This window comes from Trichechus manatus, unplaced genomic scaffold, assembly GCF_000243295.1.
Source record: "Trichechus manatus latirostris isolate Lorelei unplaced genomic scaffold, TriManLat1.0 scaffold00106, whole genome shotgun sequence".
Classification (NCBI taxonomy): Eukaryota; Metazoa; Chordata; class Mammalia; order Sirenia; family Trichechidae; genus Trichechus; species Trichechus manatus.
Genome location: NW_004444042.1, coordinates 9,812,097 through 9,830,624, shown reverse-complemented (window position 1 = coordinate 9,830,624; position 18,528 = coordinate 9,812,097). Strand labels below are relative to the sequence as shown.

The following is an 18,528-nucleotide window of genomic DNA, read 5'->3' as shown; positions in this document are numbered from 1 at the left end:
ACACACACACACACACACACACACACACACACACACACACACACACACACACACACATATATACCTGTATACATGGGGCCCTGGTGGTGCAGTGGTTAAGCCTTTGACTGCTAACCAAAAGGTCAGCAATTCAAATCCACCAGCTGCTCCTCAGAAACCCTATGGGCAGTTCTCCTCTGTCCTATAGGGTTGCTATGAGATGGAATTGACTTGATGGTAACGGGTTTTTTGGTTTATATACATATGGTTTATATACGTGTGTGTGCGCGCGCGTGCGTGTGTGTGTGTGTGTATCTGTGTATATACTAGAATGTTAATAGTATTATGAGCATGAGCATATATGGGAAGGATAAGTAGACCAAATCGCTTAATGATTAAAAGCGCAACTCATGGAATCAGCCTGGATTCACCTCCTGGTTGTACCACTTTAAGTATGACTTTGGGTGATTTACGTAACTTCTCTGTGTCTCAGTTTCTATGTCTCTACAATGGGGATAATAATAATACCACTTATCTGGAAGGATGATTATGGGGTTAAATGAGACCATACATGTAAATGTCTTATAGTATCAGGTGTATAGTGAGTGCTTAATAAATGTTAACTGTTATTGTTACTATTGTTACAAACGCATGTTAAGATCATATTTAAAATACTTTTTTAAAATAAACTTTTTAGTTTCGGATAATTTTAGATTTACAGAAAAGTTGCAAAGGTGGTACAGAGAGTTCTCATATACCCTTTACCCAGCTTCCCCTGATATTAACATCTTTATATAACCCTGGTACATTTGTCAAAACTAAGAAATTAACATTGGTCCGCTACTATTAACTAAACTACAAATTCTGCTTGCATTTCCCGTTATTTCGCTGGTGTCCTTTTTGCCATTCTAGGATCCAGTGTAGGATACCACATTGGATTTAGACAAAAACATTTTAAATTTCTAGTTGGCATGCTTTGGGTGGTACAAAATTAGATACAGTCCAGAGTGTGGATATTCATGACCTAGAGCTGGAGTGAGCACCCTAAGGCCTGTATACTAAAGATGTCCATGATCGCAAGGGCTGGTTACTGCCACTATATTTCCTTCCTTTCAATCTTTAAGTCACTGTCCATTGCCATACTCTCTAGCACCAGTAAAAGAACAGGAAATGAAATCATATTGTGAAAGGCTGCTTAACCCTGGTTGAAGATGTGCTCGGTACAGAGCGTTGTCCTCTAAGGAAAGAGTGAGAGGCAACTAGCAGCAAGCCAGAGCTTGCTTGGTGCATTACTGTGGGAGTAAGGGTTTGCCTGTAGATTTACCCTTCAGTCTGCTGTCTTGTTAGAGAGCCAGAGGTCTTTGCTCTGTACAGTCTCTGGCTACATGCAGTTCTCAGTGTGTTTCAGGAATAGCTTTCTCACTACCTGCTTTTAATAGGGTGCAGCCATGTTGTAGCAAAAGGACCCAAGACACCCACATCAACAGACTTGTTGGTATAAAGTAGTAAGTCTTGGGGAACCACCTTGGACAGGAAGCGGAAAGTCTGACCTCGTTTTGTGTCCGGGAACTGTTCCTCTGAACTTTGTCCCAGTGTTGACTGTGTTCCTGATCTTCAGTGCTGCAGCATATAGGGCTGGGGGAAAAACAAAACAAAGCAAAACAAAAAAAAACAACAAACTAGTTGCCATGGAGTTGATTTCTGACTCAATGGTGACCTCATGTTTTGGAGTAGAACTGCGCTCCATAGGGTTTTCAGTGGCTGTGATCTTTTGGAAGTTGATCGCCGGGCCTTTCTTCCTTGATTAGTTGGGTGGATTTGAACTGCCAAACTTTCAGTTAGTAGCCAAGTGATTAACTGTTTGCACAACCCAAGGACTCCTATAGTGCTAGAAGCAAGTGGCTAATTCTGATATGGGTTCCGGGCTTGTCTGAAGGGAGGGGCCCCTGAGACCAGGATGCTGATTGTTCATCTCTTATCATGGTTTGTCTGGTCCCGGATTCTGTTCCCTGCCTCCTACCCTGATGAGAGTGTACTGAAATTTTGTACGTTTTTCTTGCCTCTTCTCTGTCAACTCTGCTCTTAACGGTTCCCTCACTTCTATGACTGGATAGGAAGGGAGAGAAGAAGGAAGCTTTTGCAGAAAAAGGTCAAGGTAAAGCGATACCAGAAAACAGAAAATAAACATGGACGAAGAAAAATGTTTCTGCTGTTAGAAGGCAGTTGAGGATAGATGACGACAGCCTTATACTGAGCTGTCTTGATTGTACCTAGATGTCATTAATATCTTTCACAGTGTTGTTGATAGTAGTTGAGGATTATAATTTATTTTGCTGTGATAGTGCTTTTTTGAAATTCTTTTCTTTTTTTAATTTAACATAAGAGTGCCATTGGATTTCCATTCAAACTTCTTTTTTCTTTAGTACCTAGAATGGTTATTCCTAACTATTTCTTATTAGAACTTAACAGTCTTCCCAAAGGTTCTTGTTTACTGACCTAGTGGCCTTAACTTACTCTACAGATGTCTGCTGGCAAGAAGGGCGAGCCTCAGGAGCGGTGTACAATGGGGAGGAGAAGCTCACCGAGCTCCTTGTGAAGGTGAATGTTGATACCTGATAGAACTGCCTAACCTAAGAGTGTGTGTGGGCTTTGCCAGTTTAGATGATTTCATTTTTTGCCTTTACTTTTGTAATTAAAAACAATTACTTAAGGAAAGCTTATTGTTAAAACTTTAAAAGAAAGTTTAAGTTTCTCTTCACGCAAACATAGGGAGATACACAAGTTCTCAAAGACATTATCACTCTGTAAAAAAGTAAAATCAATGTTACTTATGTTTCCAGGCATTATGGTCACCCCGCATAGAAGGGCAGATTACTAGGGAAAGTAGTGCTGTCATTTGAGATTATTAATGGTAAGGCAGAATGTGTTTGATAAGAAGAGACAAGGTATGGAAACTTGGGCATTATCTCCTAAACTACGTGAGTCTCAAATCAAACGGCCTGAGATGACCAGTGGTCTCATTTGTAATTTCATCCTTTGTTGACTTTAGAATTGCCTTTCGCTCCTTTCATCTCTAATCAAATTTGTTTTTGAAACCCACTCTGTCATATAAAACAGGGGTTGGACTAAATAATGTCAAGGCCTTTGTGTTTGATTATTTTAACTATGAAACTGCTCACTCCTTACTAAGTATTACAGATTTTGCTGATCTTAACTTCTGTGCTTAAAGATCTTTCAGTGGCTTCCCATTACATACAGGATAGAACCCAAGCTTCTTGTGTAGCAGAGGCTAGAAGTCCCTTCATGAGCTAGTTCCCACCTATTTTTTTCAGCCACTACTATTACTTTTCCACATAAACACTGGTGGCATAGTGGTTAAGAGCTCGGCTGCTAACCAAAAAGTTGGCAGTTCAAATCCACCAACTGCTGCTTGGAAACCCTATGGGGCAGTTCTACTCTGTCCTATAGGATCGCTATGAGTTGGAACTGACTCGATGGCACCTAACAATAACAACAACATTGCCTTTTCTCTTTACCGAACACCCAAAACCAAACCCATTGCTGTTGAGTCAATTCCGATTCATAGCGACCCTGTAGGACAGAGTAGAACTGCCCCATAGGGTTTCCAAGGAGCAGTTGGTGGATTTGAACTGCTGACTTTGGTTAGCAGCCAAACGCTTAACCACTGCACCACCAAGGCTCCTTACTGAACACATCATGCTCTTATGTAATGAATTCCTATTCTTCTCTTAGGTTCCACTCAACAGACGCCTCCTGACCACTCATGATGTTTGTTAGCACTATGTACGCAAATCTGGTATCGCACTTCATAGTGATAGCCGCTGTGTGTCACACACTGGTATGAATGACTTCAAACGTCAGAATCAGCACAAAGCTAATTCGTAGGAGGTGGAGGTCAAATATATCCCAGACTTCCACATTTTCCAAGCTGCTGTACCACTCCGTCTTTGACATTGGCCACTCTCCCTCCCAACAGCACACTTCTTCCCACGTTTAGGTTTGGCAATTCACTGCAACATCTCACAGAATTCACAAACTGTACTTACAGTTAAGTGGTTTATTAAGGAAGTAACAGGCTACAACTCAGGATCAGGATCAGGAAGCATGCAGGCAAGGTCTAGAAAGCTCCCCCAAAGTGAAGAGCACATCCCTTCAGTGCAGGACAGCTCTATCAGCTGCTCTCGGCTGTGCAAGAAAGCAGACCCTTCTCTCTGCCGGGCATGCCCCACTCAGCTGCGCAGGCCTCTTCTCAGCCCCCTGAGGACAGGCTGCCTCTCTACTGCTAACTGACCCAGCTAAGGGCCAGTGTTGCAGTTTTGTTCAGCTCTTTTAGCTGCATTCCTTCCAGCAGGTTTTTGCTGTCGCCACTGACTCTGACACAGGGCTCCTTCTGGGCCTGTTGGCACCGGCTCTGCTTCAGGGCCCCTTCCAGGCCTCTAGCTGTCTTCAGTGTTACAGCCCTTGACCTGTGTTATAGCTCGTTTAGGAGGTTCCTTACCTCCTCTCTCTTGTTTCTTCTTGCCTCTGCTTTTCTCCTTTTTTGCTTCTTTCTTCCTTCTATCTACAAACCCCTTTGGGGTTGGCTGCATATATAAGCAAACTTCTGGTTAGTTTCAAGGCATAGCCCTCCCATCAGGGCCACAGACTGACCAGAACTGACCAATCCCTTCTCGGTAGGCCACAGTCACTTCATTTGCATAGTAGGCTATAGTTACTTCATTTGCTTAAGTACACTGACCAGTTTCTGCAAGGTGCGTAAAACAGATCAGTCACAGGGCAGGTTGCAGCCCAGGGCCAGACAAAAAGCATCACACCATCAAGCTTTTTACAGCTTGCCCAGGAAATGTCAGTCAACCTGGACAAAAGTAACAAACCCTCTGGGGTAGAAAACTAGGACGAAGGTAACTCCTCAGAGCTTAAGGAAAAAATCATTCAAGCTGTTTTTCCAAAGAACCAAGGCAAAAGGCTACATAAAGGAAGTCATTTCACCACAACACTGAACTAAGTGCTTTGCATGCAGTATGTTATTTAATTATCCCTAGAACCCGATAAGGTAGACATCATAACTATCTCCTTTTGCATATGAGGAAAATGAGCCTCAGAGAGGTTATTTGACCTAAGATCACATAGCTAGAAGTGATAGGCAAAGCTCAGACTTCAGAGTGGATCTCTTTGGTGTCAGAGCCTGTGTTTTTAACCACATCTCTATTTTCTCCCTTTCCGCGTTGTAAAAAATTATTTGCATGGCTGTATGCACCATACTGTGATATCATTTGGATTGAGGAACATCTCTTTCCCTTTTTTTCCAGTTCCTAGTGTTGCACCTCATGCCTAGAAATTTCTGGTTCATGCATGGTTCTTTTCCTATGCAGTGTAATGACCTTTTTACATCATATACAATTGCATTTCTTTGCAGGCTTATGGAGATTTTGCATGGAGTAACCCACTGCATCCAGATATCTTCCCAGGACTCCGTAAGATAGAAGCAGAAATTGTTAGGATGGCTTGTTCCCTTTTCAATGGAGGACCTGATTCCTGTGGATCTGTAAGTATATGTAGGTAGCATCCAATCACCTTTTTTTTAAGCTTAAAATAGTGGAGTTTATTAAAAATATTTTACTATACAAGTAATAGTGATTATTGTAGAAAAATCCAGATTAATGACAATTTTAAAATATTACTTATAATTTTGTAATCCATAGACTGTCAACATTTTGGAGTATACTTTTCTAGACATTATTGTCTTTAATTTTTCATTTTCAGAAATTTTAAATCTTCGTAAAGTTGCTAAAATTGTTTAAAGAACACTGTAGATTTACCAGATAGAAATATTTTGCCACATCTGCTCCCACCCTTCCTCCTTCCTATCTGTCCATCCATCCGTCTTTTAATCATGTTGCTGAACTATCTAATAGTCTTTTTGATACACTTCTCATGTTACCTAAGCTGGCAGTTTACTTTTATTATTTTACTGTAAAGTGAATCTCATTTAGTTGTTATTAGGAATAGAGGAAGGGGGGTATTATCATCTAGATTTAAAGACACACATGAGGATTCCTTATTTCAGCTATTCTTTCAAGTAGATACTTGTTAGTTTTCTTAAACCGTGATTGATAAACTTCTGTTTAGATTTGGTACTACAAACTGACGTTACCTTTTCTAGGAAACAAAACTAACTCTCAGTTTATGTAGGATAGATAGTTACTGTACTGGTAACGTAGAGGTGCTAACCCTATCAAATATGTTAACAATCATTATAGTCTGCCAGTGTAATTATTGAAGGGCCCTCTGAGGACAAGAAAATTTTATAGGTTGTTTCTATTTTTTTCAACAAGCAGTGTTTTTTTACTATTATGTTGGCGCCGTGAAAATCATCAATATGTTGAAATATTCGGTAGCTAACAAGAGTGGTGTTCCTGGCATTCATTTTCAAAATAAAATTTCATAGGGAACCCAAGGTTGAGTAAAGATATTGTTGATGTGTTGTGAGATTGTTAACCATTGTCATAGGGCAACATTTGTAGTAACTATTAAATGAGAAACTATTTTGTTCTGTAAGCCTTCATCTTAAGTGAGAATAAAAGCACAATTTGAAGACCGTAGTCAATGTCACTGAACTGTGCATGTAGAAATTTTTGAAATGGTGTATCTTTGGCTGTGTGTATTTTCACCAAACAAAAAAAGAGGTTGAGAAGTTAGAGGGTTGATATGTTGTGGGGTTGTTAACCAGTGTTATAAAACAACATGTATACTTCTGTTTCATGAGAAACTATTTGTTCTGTAAGCCTTCACCTGAAGTACAATAAAAAAAATAAATAAATAAAATTTCCAAAGCTGTTAAAAACTGATCCAACTATAATACTGCAGCAGCTTCCCTTATGGCATTTAAATGAATGGAGTGACTTCTAGAGGGGAGATGATATAGTGGGTAGGTATTCTCCTATGCCATTAGACTCTTTATGACCTTTTAAGAGACTGTAGGTTTTAAATAGCTATGAAACAGTTTGGTCTTATCTCATCAAGTTGACGATACAGATATCCTATGACCCAGCAATTCTACTCCTAGGGATATACCACAGAAAAATGAGTGCACATGTGTACCAGGATATATGTACATGGATGCTCATAGCAGCATTGTTCATAATAGCTAAAAATTGAAAAGGATTCAAATGTTCATCAGCAGTTGGATGGATAAATAAATTGTAGAATATTGTACATGCTTCAATCCATTGCAGTTATTACTCTTATTGATGCTCAAATAACCTTATCTTTGGCCAGTAGGGGGCACTTTATTTTGGCTGCTGGGTCCTTTTTCTTGATCTAAGTAGTCTTTGAATGCTTCCTTGCCTTCTGATTTGACAAAATATTCCAGGTTCATTGTATACATTTCCTGTTCCAGATCTGGAATCAACCATTTGTCTACTTAGCCCTATTTCATTTTATGACTATGTAAAATATTTACATGTTTCCAAAGTTAATTTATGGAACAAGACAGATCCAAAAAAATTAACCAGAATGCAATTGATAGAGACAAAGAAATAAGAAAGTATAAAAGAGAGGTTAAGAGACATGAAGAATAGCGTGAGAGGAGATAACATACATCTAACTGATATTTAAGATCAGTCAGAGAAGAAAAATAGATAACTTACAAAGATAAAACTATTACAACAGCTGATATTCCCAGTAGCAAAAAGGGTGGGGGCAGTTGGGGATGGATGAAAGACTGGCTATGAGTTGATAATTTTGGGGGCTGTGTGATAGGTACAAGGGTTTATTGATTCCCTGTTGAGCTCTGTCTGATATACCCTTACTTCTTCCATTGGACTTCTACATTTCATTTGCTGTATTTTTCATTCTTGAGAATTATGTTTTTTTTTTTTTTTAATCGGCTTAGTTCTTGAAGCTAATGAGAGGAAAGATAGTTTAAAGTTGAAGAACAAAGAACTAAAAGAGTTTGAGATCTTAGTTGGGAATAGTCTGGAGACTGCCTGGCCAACCATAGACAACCAAAAGGCATTCAGAGAAGAATGGCTGGGATGGTGGAAATCTTTGAAATCATATCCATTAAGTAGCATCTGAGTCACCTAGAAAAAATGTAAGGAAGAAAAGATTCATGGGGAAGGGACTTCTAAATATACAAAGGTCTGTCATAGGGGAAAAAAGCCAATTATGGAAGTTTTCTTGGCTTATATTTTTTATATTCTATTTTGTTTATTTAAATATGTTCCACATAGTTCTTTTATATTCTGTGTCTGGTAATTCCAATATCCACAGGTCTTACCTGTCTGTATCTGCTGTCTGTTCTTTCTGCTGGTTTTACTCTTGGTGTCTTATTTCCTTGTGTTTGTGATTTTTTTTTTTTTTTTTTTCCCTGTAAGCAGCTCATGAATTAACTTACGAGAATTCTTTGAGGCCTAAATTAACGTTAAGTTCTTCCAGAGAGCTTTTTAAATCACTTCTGCGAGTGGCTGGGGAGTGCTACCACAGTGGAACCAATTCAAGTCAAATTCTCAGCTTGTAGTTTTGTATTACAGAGGTAGTGTGAATTCCGATCACAAACTCACATGGACTGTCTTGTTACACATTCTCGAGAGCTGCTATTTTTCTTTTCTCTGAGCATCAGGGCTGAGAAAAGCAGTTTTTCTTGTTGCCCTCTTCTACACTGGTGGAATTTATTCCGTGTAAACCTGGGAGTGTGGGTGTAGGCCCAGGGTTTTCAGCCATCTCCTATCAGATTCCTCACCTGGGGCAGGCCCTGAATTTATCTTCTCGGCCCATACTCTGTTCATGTGGAGTTAAAGGTCTTTAGAGTTGGCAACACCCCTCAGGATGAAAACCAGCTTGGGCACTCACTTATCTTTCAGGGTTCTCGTTTTTTCTTTGTCTTGGGGTTCAGTATATTCCTTTTATTTTATGTTAGCTTAGCAACGGATTTAAACATTTTTTAAATGTTTTATCAAGCTTTTCAGTCGTTTCAGTCAAGGGGATTCCTCAGGTTATATAAACTGTATTGTTGGGCAAAAAAAAAAAAAGTCCCATAATTGGCTCTTTCCCCCTGTGACAGACCTTTGTATATTTAAAAAGTCCCTTCCCCCTGAATCTTTTCTTCCTTACATTTTTTCTAGGTGACTCAGCTATTCCTCATTGTATATTATTTCAAAGATTTCCACCATCCCAGCCATTCTCTGAATGCCTTTTGGTTGCCTGTGTGTGGTTGGCCAGGCAGTTTCTAGACTATTCCCAGCTGAGATCTCAAACTCCTCTAGTTCTGTGTTCTTCAACCTTAAACTGACTTTCCTCTCATTAGCTTCAAATGCCTCAGTGGCAGTGGATGTGAAATGACTTCATACTTTAAAAGATATTAGGTTGCCATGTAAAACATGCTTAGCTTGTGGACATGCCATTGGGTCCAAACAGAATCTTAAAGAAAATTTTCCAAGTTCTACACTTGTTTTCTTGAAATACATATCGTATATGATAATGAGAGTTTTTATAAAAGTTGAAAGAAGTTGAATAACATAACAAGTAGTTATTGAGGCTTCATTTTCTTACTTCACATTAAATTGATTTTCCTTTGAGTATGGGGTGGAGAGAAGTGGGAGAGTAGCAGCACATTTAAACATAGAATTTGCAAGCGTCAGAAATAAAAATCAGAATTTAGGTGTTCCTGCTTTTACAGTCAAAAGCACACTAGTATTTGCCTACAAGTAATGATGTGGATTTGATTAGTTACTGGACTAAAAATAGACATGTAAAGTAGGTGACTAGAGGTGTTGTTGTTAGGTGCCGTCGAGTCGCTTCCGACTCATAGCAACCCTGTCTGCAACAGAACGAAACAGCGCCTGGTCCTGCGCCATCCTCACAGTCATTGTTAGCTTGAGCCCATTGTTGCAGCCACTGTGTCAGTCCATTTCGTTGTGTCTTCCTCTTTTTCACCGACCCTCTACTTTACCAAGCATGATGTCCTTCTCCAGGGACTGATCCTTCCTGAGAACATGCCAAAATATGTGAGACATAGTCTCGCCATCCTTTCTTCAAGGTGACATCTTTGCTTTTTAACACTTTAAAGAGGTCTCTTGCAACAGATTTGCCTAATGCAATGTATCGTTTGATTTCTTGACTGCTGCTTCTGTGGGCATTGATTATGGATCCAAGTAAAATGAAATTCTTGACAACTTCAGACTTTTCTCCATTTATCACTAGAGGTATGGGAACTGTTTTTGCTTAGGTCAGTACCTAAGCACTGGAGACTTGGACATTGCTGACTTTCTTCACAGCTGGTTTGGCTCTTCATGTGACATTCTGAGGTTGGATGCCAGACCACAGGACACGCTGCTGCTTTGCAGAGCTGACCTCATCTGCAAGTACTTTGTCTTTTCCAGCTCAGAATGTATAGACCTACAAAGCAAGTGTCTTGTGCCCCAACTAAATGCATTTCTTTGAGGAAGATGGTCACATGTTTCATGAAGACTTCCTGAATCAGAAAATGACTAACTTTTCTCAGCCAATCTTCCACGTAACTCCTGACCACTGAGATCTTGTATCCAGTGGTATTTTTGCCCTATATGTGGTATTATTTTAGGAAATTTCAGTAATTACCCCCCTCATTCCATCTCATACTAAGCCACATTAAATAACAAAACTTAGACAGTTTTACTTTATCAGTAGATGCTAATGTATGACATTGGGTGAGTTGCTTTAATCTTTTAGGAGCTCAGTTTTCTCACTTGTAAAATAAAAACTTAGCTTCTATCTAAGATTGTATGAATCTTCAGAGATGATAAAACTAAGAAGATATCCTTCTAGCTCAATGCTCTGGCTATTTGTTTTGAAAATTTTTATTCTCTGAGATGTTATCAAAAGATAGGCAGATAGGTATAAAGCCTGTGTTGACCATGATTTAATGAGAGTCAAGTCAGGAATCAAGAAATGTTAACTAAGAGTCTGTTAGGTGCCAGCTACTAATACACTAAAAAAACAGCGGCAGTCATATCAGCTTCTACTCACGGCGACAACATGTGTGTCCTGCCTCCTCAACCCTTATCCCTTCACAGTCAGCACAATTCTAAATAGATCAACCAGCTAATACGGTTTTCAGTGACTGATTTTTCAGAAGATTATCAGGACTTTCTTCCAAGGCACCTCTGGGTGGTGTCGAACTTCCAGCCTTTCAGTTAGCAGCTGAGCACATTAATAGTTTGCACCACCCAGGGACTCCATTACTATGCTAGGTGCTAGGCGTATTGGTCCCTATCCTTAGGAGTTTGCAGTCTGTTTTTGTTGTGTACTGTCAGTGATTCCGATTCATAGCCACTCTGTGACAAAGTAGAACTGCTCCATGGGGTTTGACTTAAAAGTGACTTTAGGAAACCAGTTTTCTCAAGGCTCAAGGTTTAAAGATCATCTCAGGGCGGTAGCTTGGGTATGTCACCTCAATCTCTATGGAATCCAGAAATCTGGATACCGCTAGAATGAAAAACTCTGTTCCTCACTTTGAGCACAAACTGTTTGTGCCATTCATGTGTTACATTGTTTACTGGAATTGTGGGTAACTCCATAATTTCACATTCTTTAAAGAATTTTGACATTTAAAATCAAAGCCAGTAATTCTGATGCTTTTGAATGGAGTAGAATGCCCTCTCCTCTCTGCAAATGAACTGATTAATATGGAAATAGAAATTATTGTACACAGATGGAGTCTGGGCAGTATGCATTTGTCCAGACAGTGTTGAGTTTCTGTTTGCCCTTATTTAGTAATTTTTACCCCTTCCCTGAACCAAGATTGGACTTAGCCAGCAAAGCCAAATTTTCCTTCTGCATTCTTCCTTCAGCGTGTGCCCTGCAGCATGCATCCAAGCCCTTTTCTATTTCTGCATCAGACATTTTCAAGACCAGGGCAGGAAGTGCATGCTGATAGCTCTTCCTAAGTCCCGGCCTCAGATGGCATCTCCTCTTTATTATAGGTGACCTCCGGCGGGACAGAAAGCATATTGATGGCCTGCAAAGCTTATCGGGACCTGGCCTTTGAGAAAGGGATCAAAACTCCAGAAATGTGCGTATGTGTGGCTGTTTATTCTCCCCATTTTAGATTTGTCTGTTTAGGAGTACTGCTGTATGAAACTGAGCGTGACAATCTATTTTCCTGCTTCTTCTCTTCCTCTTGGAACCTTCAGTCCTCTTTCCCCCTTGTTGTGCCCGCTCAACGCTTATCCCTTCACATTCAGCAAAAATCTCAATGGATCAACCAGCGAATTTTAAAGATCATTCCTGTTCCCAACCCAAGTTTATAAATGATACATACTTCAAGCAGTAATGAGATCCTTTTTCCAAAGGTGACACAGAGTTGGAGGACTGTATTTGTATATCCTATATTATTTATTACAGATTATCTGGAGTCTGAGGAAAGCTCTTATATCAGTGATAGTTGCTTAAATAAGCTGCCCCAGAGTACTTCCTAGGAAAATTTCAGCCTGAGGGCTGACTTCTGGGAGGAAAAATGAAAAAAATTTTTTGAGATAGTTCTGTCTCCTAGAGTTAGAATGCTCACTCTGTTAAAGCAAAAGCAAAGAGGTTTATTGAGGGTAAAAACAATTCATGAGTTGGGGAAACGCAGGGAGAGAGGAATCTACCAAGTGCTCTGAAGCATGGAGGGAGAGGAGTGCTTTTATAGTAAAGATGGGGAAGGAGAGTGAGTGATGGTCACATGGTCGTAATGTGGGTACATCATCATTTCAGCTACCTTCTTCCTGGAACATCTTGAATAAACTTGTTCTACAATCACATTCCTGAACCCCACTCTTACTTACTAAGAGTGGCTAAACCACATTTCTGACCCCCACCCTTATTTGCTAAGAGTTGCTTGGGGCAAGAGCAGGCCAGTTAAACAAGATGATTGATAGGGTGCCAGGGTCTTCTGATCCCATCCAGCCAGAAGCCCAAGGCCATATTCATGTGAATATGCGTGAAGTCAAGGTTGCATTCTCAGGAATGCAGAGGCAGAAGCCTGCAACAAAATGGAATTGTGATTCAGACCTCACGTCAGCCATTTTATTATGCCAAGTGCCTCAGTTTTAGAGGTTTGTTAGCACATTTGCCCCTTTTGTTCAGGCCTCCACTGGTGGGTGCTGAACACCCACAATAGAGTTACCTTTCTTCTGCAAGAACTTCTTGGGTATGTCGCAGAATCAAGTGTTGAGCTTCTTCGCCTTGCCACATCAATAGCCCATCTTCAGAGTGAGTTGAAGATCAGGGCCAGTGCTGTAAACAGGGCCGGATTTGGAGAAATAACTTGGCAATCAAAAAATGCTAACTCAAAGTGTTAAATCAGTCACTGTTTCTTATAGCAAAGGGAGTTGTAGTGGCGTATAATTATTCCAGTTTGTAATAGTGACTGTAACCAAGAACCAACACCTTCTGGTAACCAGTTTAAAAGATCAAAAAGAGAGAACCAGACGTGGCATGTATCAAATGTAACCAGTCGTTTGGCAAACTGTTGTAATGTCCTCTTCTGCTTCTCCTGAAGTATTTATCCAAGTACAACAGGAGGTGTTAGCAATAGCATAAACTCCTCCTGGTTGAGCTGAAAGGAAATCCAGAGCCATTCTATTAGCTAATGTAACTTTAGCAAGAGATTCTAAAAATTTGTGCCTAATTCTGATTTGTCTGGACTCCAGAGTTTGGCACAGGAGATTTTCCAAATCTACTCATGCAGTTTGTTATATTAGCTGCATGAGTGTCAGTCCAAAATCTAGCAAGTTTGGACTATGAAACTAGAAAATCATTTTGCATCTGGGATCAGAAGGATCCCAGGCAGCTTCAGAACATTTCTTCTTTGTAACTAGAGTTAGATTAAAACATGGTATCTGAGGTTGGGACAGTAATCCAGGGAGATGCCATACCCTGACAAATATGGCTTGTTTAGAGGTGATGGTGGGGTTAATAGTAACTATAGTACAGGAGATGCTAACGGATCTGAATTCCCATGTCCAGATTGTGGGGTTGGGTTGAATGACATATCCAACACTCGGTTTGGTTACTGGCACTAGCTACTAATTGGGCTAACCTGACAGATGCATTCTCTTTCCGAACATTAGAGGGAGATGTTAGAAATGAAAGAACAAGGCTTACAGAAACCTCCACCTTGAATAAAACTACTAAGGAATAAGACCATAAATATGAAGTAAAGCTAATAACAAGAATAGCTATGATTATGAGACAGAGTCCAAAAACTTCAGCTAGACTCATGAAGTATTGTTCCACTATCTTGGGATCAGCTGTCTACCTCAGATGTCATCTGCTTCTGGCCACTGGGACATTTCAGAGTAACCTTTAGTTCCCCAGAGGGCTGACAAGTACACAGTGGTGTTTTAGGCTTCTTTAGTTGGGACAAGTGGATCCAGGTTTTGACTCCTTGTAATTTGGTAGCACATGGGTTAGTAAAACCCAAAAAGCCCACTGCCATTGAGTCAATTCCAGCTCATAGTGACTCCGTAGGGTTTCTAAGGCTGTAAATCTCTATGGAAGCAGACTGCCACATCTTTCTTACACGAAGTGGTTGGTGGTTTTGAACTGCCGACCTTTAGTTAGCAGTTGATTGCTTTAACCGCTGTGCCACTAGGGCTCCTTTCGGTTAGTAAGGGGAATTGCATATACACCTTTCCAACAAGGCTCTAGGGAATCTTTTAGTTGATGGCTCTTAAAATATACATAATCCCCTGGAACAGTGTATAAGGGCAGATTTTGAGATTTTGTCATCAAAGGCTTCTTCAGCCTGTGAAAAATATTCGTTAGAACATTCTGGGAACATCTTGAATAAACTTGTTCTCCTACAATCGTATACCTGACTCCTACCCTTATTTACTAAGAATGGCTAAACCATATTCCTGATCCCCCACTCTTACTTGCTAAGAGTGGCTTGGGGCGAGAGACAGGCCGGTTAAACAAAGTGGCTGATAGGGAGCCACAGTCTTCTGATCCCATCCAGCTAGAAGCCCAGGGCCATATGCAAATGAATGGGAGGAAGTTAAGGTTGCATTCTCAGGAATGAAGAAGCTGGAGCCTACAGCAAAACGGAGTTGTGATTCAGACCTCATGTCAGCCATTTTATTATGCCAAGTGTCTCAGTTTTAGAGGTTTGCTAGCACAGAACCCTATTGCCAACCCACGCGCATAATTTTGGTGTTTGGTCGTACTTGTTCTCTAGACCCTCGCCTTGTACGGTGTATTTATACTACATCTTTTGGGTTATTGTCTTCCTCACAAGTATCATTGACTAGGAATTTTGTTGCATGTGGTCTTATGCTATGATTCATACTTAGTCTGAGAGAATAAAATCAACTACCAACTTTAGTCATACATAAATCTTTGGTGCTTGGGTCCTTATCAGTAACAGAGATTTTTCTCCCCTAAAGGGAACAGGTTTATTGTAAGAGTAGAGTGATTGAGGGAAGTCTGAAAGCAAGTACTTAACTATGACTAAGTTTCTTCTTTCAGTACTGCTTGAAATACTACTACTAAATGTGTAGGAAAACTGGGGGTTTTAGATTCTCAGAGGATTATGATCCTTCAGAGTTAGAAGGGATGTTGGATCTGAAGCTGACTGCTGCTTTAACCTCCCTGCCAAGCAGTCTTACACTTTCTCCTTGAACATGTCATATCAGGAAGCTTGCTTCCCATTAAGGCACCTGTCTTTGGATAGCCAAGCATTTGAAAGCTGTACCTTAGACTGATCTGATCCAAATTCTCTGTCCTTTAATTTTCACCTGTTAGTCCTGGTTTACCCTTGGAATCCCTTGATGCCTTGGAATCCCTTGATGTGGGATTGTGTCTGAGTTCTCCTTCCTATTGCCAAAATGATTTCCCAAATAGTTTGCAGAAGGTTTCTATGGAAAATCAGTTGACCACGTTTTGTATCTGCTTAAAATAAAAGTAAGAACAGTACGAACACTTTAAATAAATTTTGGGGAAAAAATCAGAAGTTTACTTCTGGTGATTTAGATTGTCTGCTAACTGTGTTCTCTCTCGAATCCTATTTTGGTCTGAATTTCATTGTTCTCTTCCCTGTCGTCTAGTGTGGCCCCCCAAAGTGCCCATGCTGCGTTTGACAAAGCAGCCAATTATTTTGGGATGAAGATTGTACGGGTTCCCCTGAACAAAATGATGGAAGTGAATGTGCGGGTGAGTTCCCCTGAAGGGACTGTTGTCTGTCTTGGGCTGTGAGAAGCTGGAAGTGCATCTGACTAGCATCTCCAGTGCCACACTCGATAGGCTCTAAGTGCCTTTGATGTGGCAGCCAGAATATCAAAAACTGTCACTGGCAGTGGTGATTGATTGCAGCTTTAGTCTTTTCATGGATTCATGAATTCTAATAGGAGGTGATGTAGTCCCTACCCTGGGTGTTTAAAGACCTGGGTTTTGCTTTTGAAACCATCACTTTCCTTTCTTTTTTCTATTAGTAAAATGAGCATGGGCTAACTTGCCCCAAGACTCTCACTGTGGTTTTGATTGGCCTGAATTAGTGCCATTTTCATTACAATTATTTTTATGCCTTGCATTTGTGTAGAAGAACTTTCCAGTTTTCAGAGTGCTATCAGAATGAATTTGAGCTTACAATAGTCCAGGGAGGTCACTGAAGCTGTTGGTATTATTGCAGTTCACAGATGGGGAAACAGACTGGGTGAAGTTAAATAATTTATTCACTGTTTCCCTGCTGGTAGGTTGTGGGCTGGGACTTATATTAGGCTCTTTTGCCTCCCAGCCCAATACTCTTTTCATCTCCACAGTGATTTTACTGTTTTTATATTGTGTTCTCAATTTTCCCCAAATGGACCCATTGGGATGTGATTGCATTCGCCACCATGGTGGGCTTCTCCCAGGTTGGAGAGGTGAAGGAAGTGGCCCGCTAAGCTAGTAGCCCAGATTGCTCTTGGCAGCAGAAGAGAAGCATAGTGGTGATGTGGATTCTCATTTTCCTCTAAACTTTGAATCCCTAGGCCATGAGAAGAGCCATTTCCCGGAACACCGCCATGCTCGTCTGCTCTACCCCACAATTTCCTCATGGTGTGATAGATCCTGTCCCTGAAGTGGCCAAGGTACACAAGAGAAATGGGCTACTCTGGCAGCCAGATTGAGATTTTAAAATAGAATTCAATGGTGCAATGCTTGGCAAGTAGGGGTGATTTTGGTTTTAGGTTTGACCACAGTCATGATGAATAGTTTTCCTCAGCCCTGGGATAAAGCCCTGCAGCTCTGTTTGGAGCTTCTGAAAGTCACTAGCTTCTGTTCTTGGGGAGGAATAATACAAGGAAGAGGCCTTTGTTTAAACTGATCATTCTGAAATAGTATTGACATTTAGCTTCAGATCAGGAAGTATCTGCACTTGGGAACCTGCCCACCAGAGAGTGGTATTCAGCAGGCTGCCCCACAGCACCTCCTCCCTCTGCAGTTACTAAAGCAGGACCTTTCCCCTCCAGAGGCAGCCTCCATCAGGGCTCCACCTGCTTCCTGCTGGATTTTGCAGTGACTTTCAGGCCATGCATATTTAAATATAAAATAGATACCATACATTTCTGATGAAGTGTTTTGAGGATTATGTACATTTGAAAGATGGGCTTTATTAGGAATGTAAAAAGTAGCCAGGTTTTTTTTTTTTCAACATGGGAGACATAGTACAAACTAGCCTTGATTGGATAGCCAACCTTTCCACCTGTGTCTTGTGAAGTTTTGTTGTAATACTGCAAATGGAATCTTACGGTCTTTGTTTTTTGGAACTAGCTGGCGGTCAAGTACAGAATACCTCTTCATGTAGATGCTTGTCTGGGGGGCTTTCTCATTGTCTTCATGGAGAAAGCAGGATACCCACTGGAGCACCCATTTGATTTCCGAGTGAAAGGTGTGACCAGCATTTCAGCTGACACTCATAAGGTGAGCTAAGCAGGAGACCAGATGTTAACGAAGTAGCCAGTTGATTATTTTGACTAAACAGAATCAACTGGCTAAAGCATTAGCTTCCCCCTAAAATATAAAATTATATATTTTGCTCTTTGCTGTCACCAGGGCAGCTGATTCAGGTGGCCAGAACAAGAGGTAGAGGTGACAGGCTACAGTGAAAAGGAACCTATTACCTTTATTTTAACATTGGCTAAGAGAGTATCAGGATCCACTGACTGTATGTGACTCATGTAGGGGCCCATTTAAAAATATTCCTGAAGCCGTGAGATTATTTGGGATGGAAGGGAGAAGAGGGGTGAGGGTTGATACTGGCCTTCCTAAGACAGTGTATGTTAGTGCTGGGGCTCTCATGCCACAGGGCTCTGGAACCTAGGTGACGGGAGACTGTTGGTGAAAATAGTCTTTTGGGAAAAGAGAAAGAGAACTTATGTGCTCAGGAAATTTTGGCTTGTAATATTTGAAATGTCTGTGCATGCCACCCCCTGGTGGACTAAGACAAAATCAAGGTCAGTTGGGAACTCGTTTGAAACAATATCCAGATGTAAAAGAAATAATAGCAGCCTCAGGAACACGTGCCTT

At 40.7% G+C, this 18,528-nt stretch overlaps 1 protein-coding gene across 7 annotated transcripts in view; it reads left to right on the top strand.

Moving 5' to 3' along the window:
- The window catches only part of SGPL1 (sphingosine-1-phosphate lyase 1), a 134,118-nt gene that overhangs the window by 107,691 nt on the left and 7,899 nt on the right, over window positions 1-18,528 (top strand). For 6 of the 7 annotated variants that reach the window (XM_023737718.1, XM_023737720.1, XM_023737719.1 and 3 more), the window contains 6 exons: window positions 2,501-2,577; window positions 5,417-5,545; window positions 11,964-12,052; window positions 16,071-16,176; window positions 16,992-17,090; window positions 17,773-17,922. In XM_023737718.1, coding sequence (XP_023593486.1) covers window positions 2,501-2,577; window positions 5,417-5,545; window positions 11,964-12,052; window positions 16,071-16,176; window positions 16,992-17,090; window positions 17,773-17,922 — 650 coding nt within the window. The remainder of the gene's footprint in view (window positions 1-2,500; window positions 2,578-5,416; window positions 5,546-11,963; window positions 12,053-16,070; window positions 16,177-16,991; window positions 17,091-17,772; window positions 17,923-18,528) is intronic. The other variant, XM_023737721.1, reaches the window with a different exon arrangement.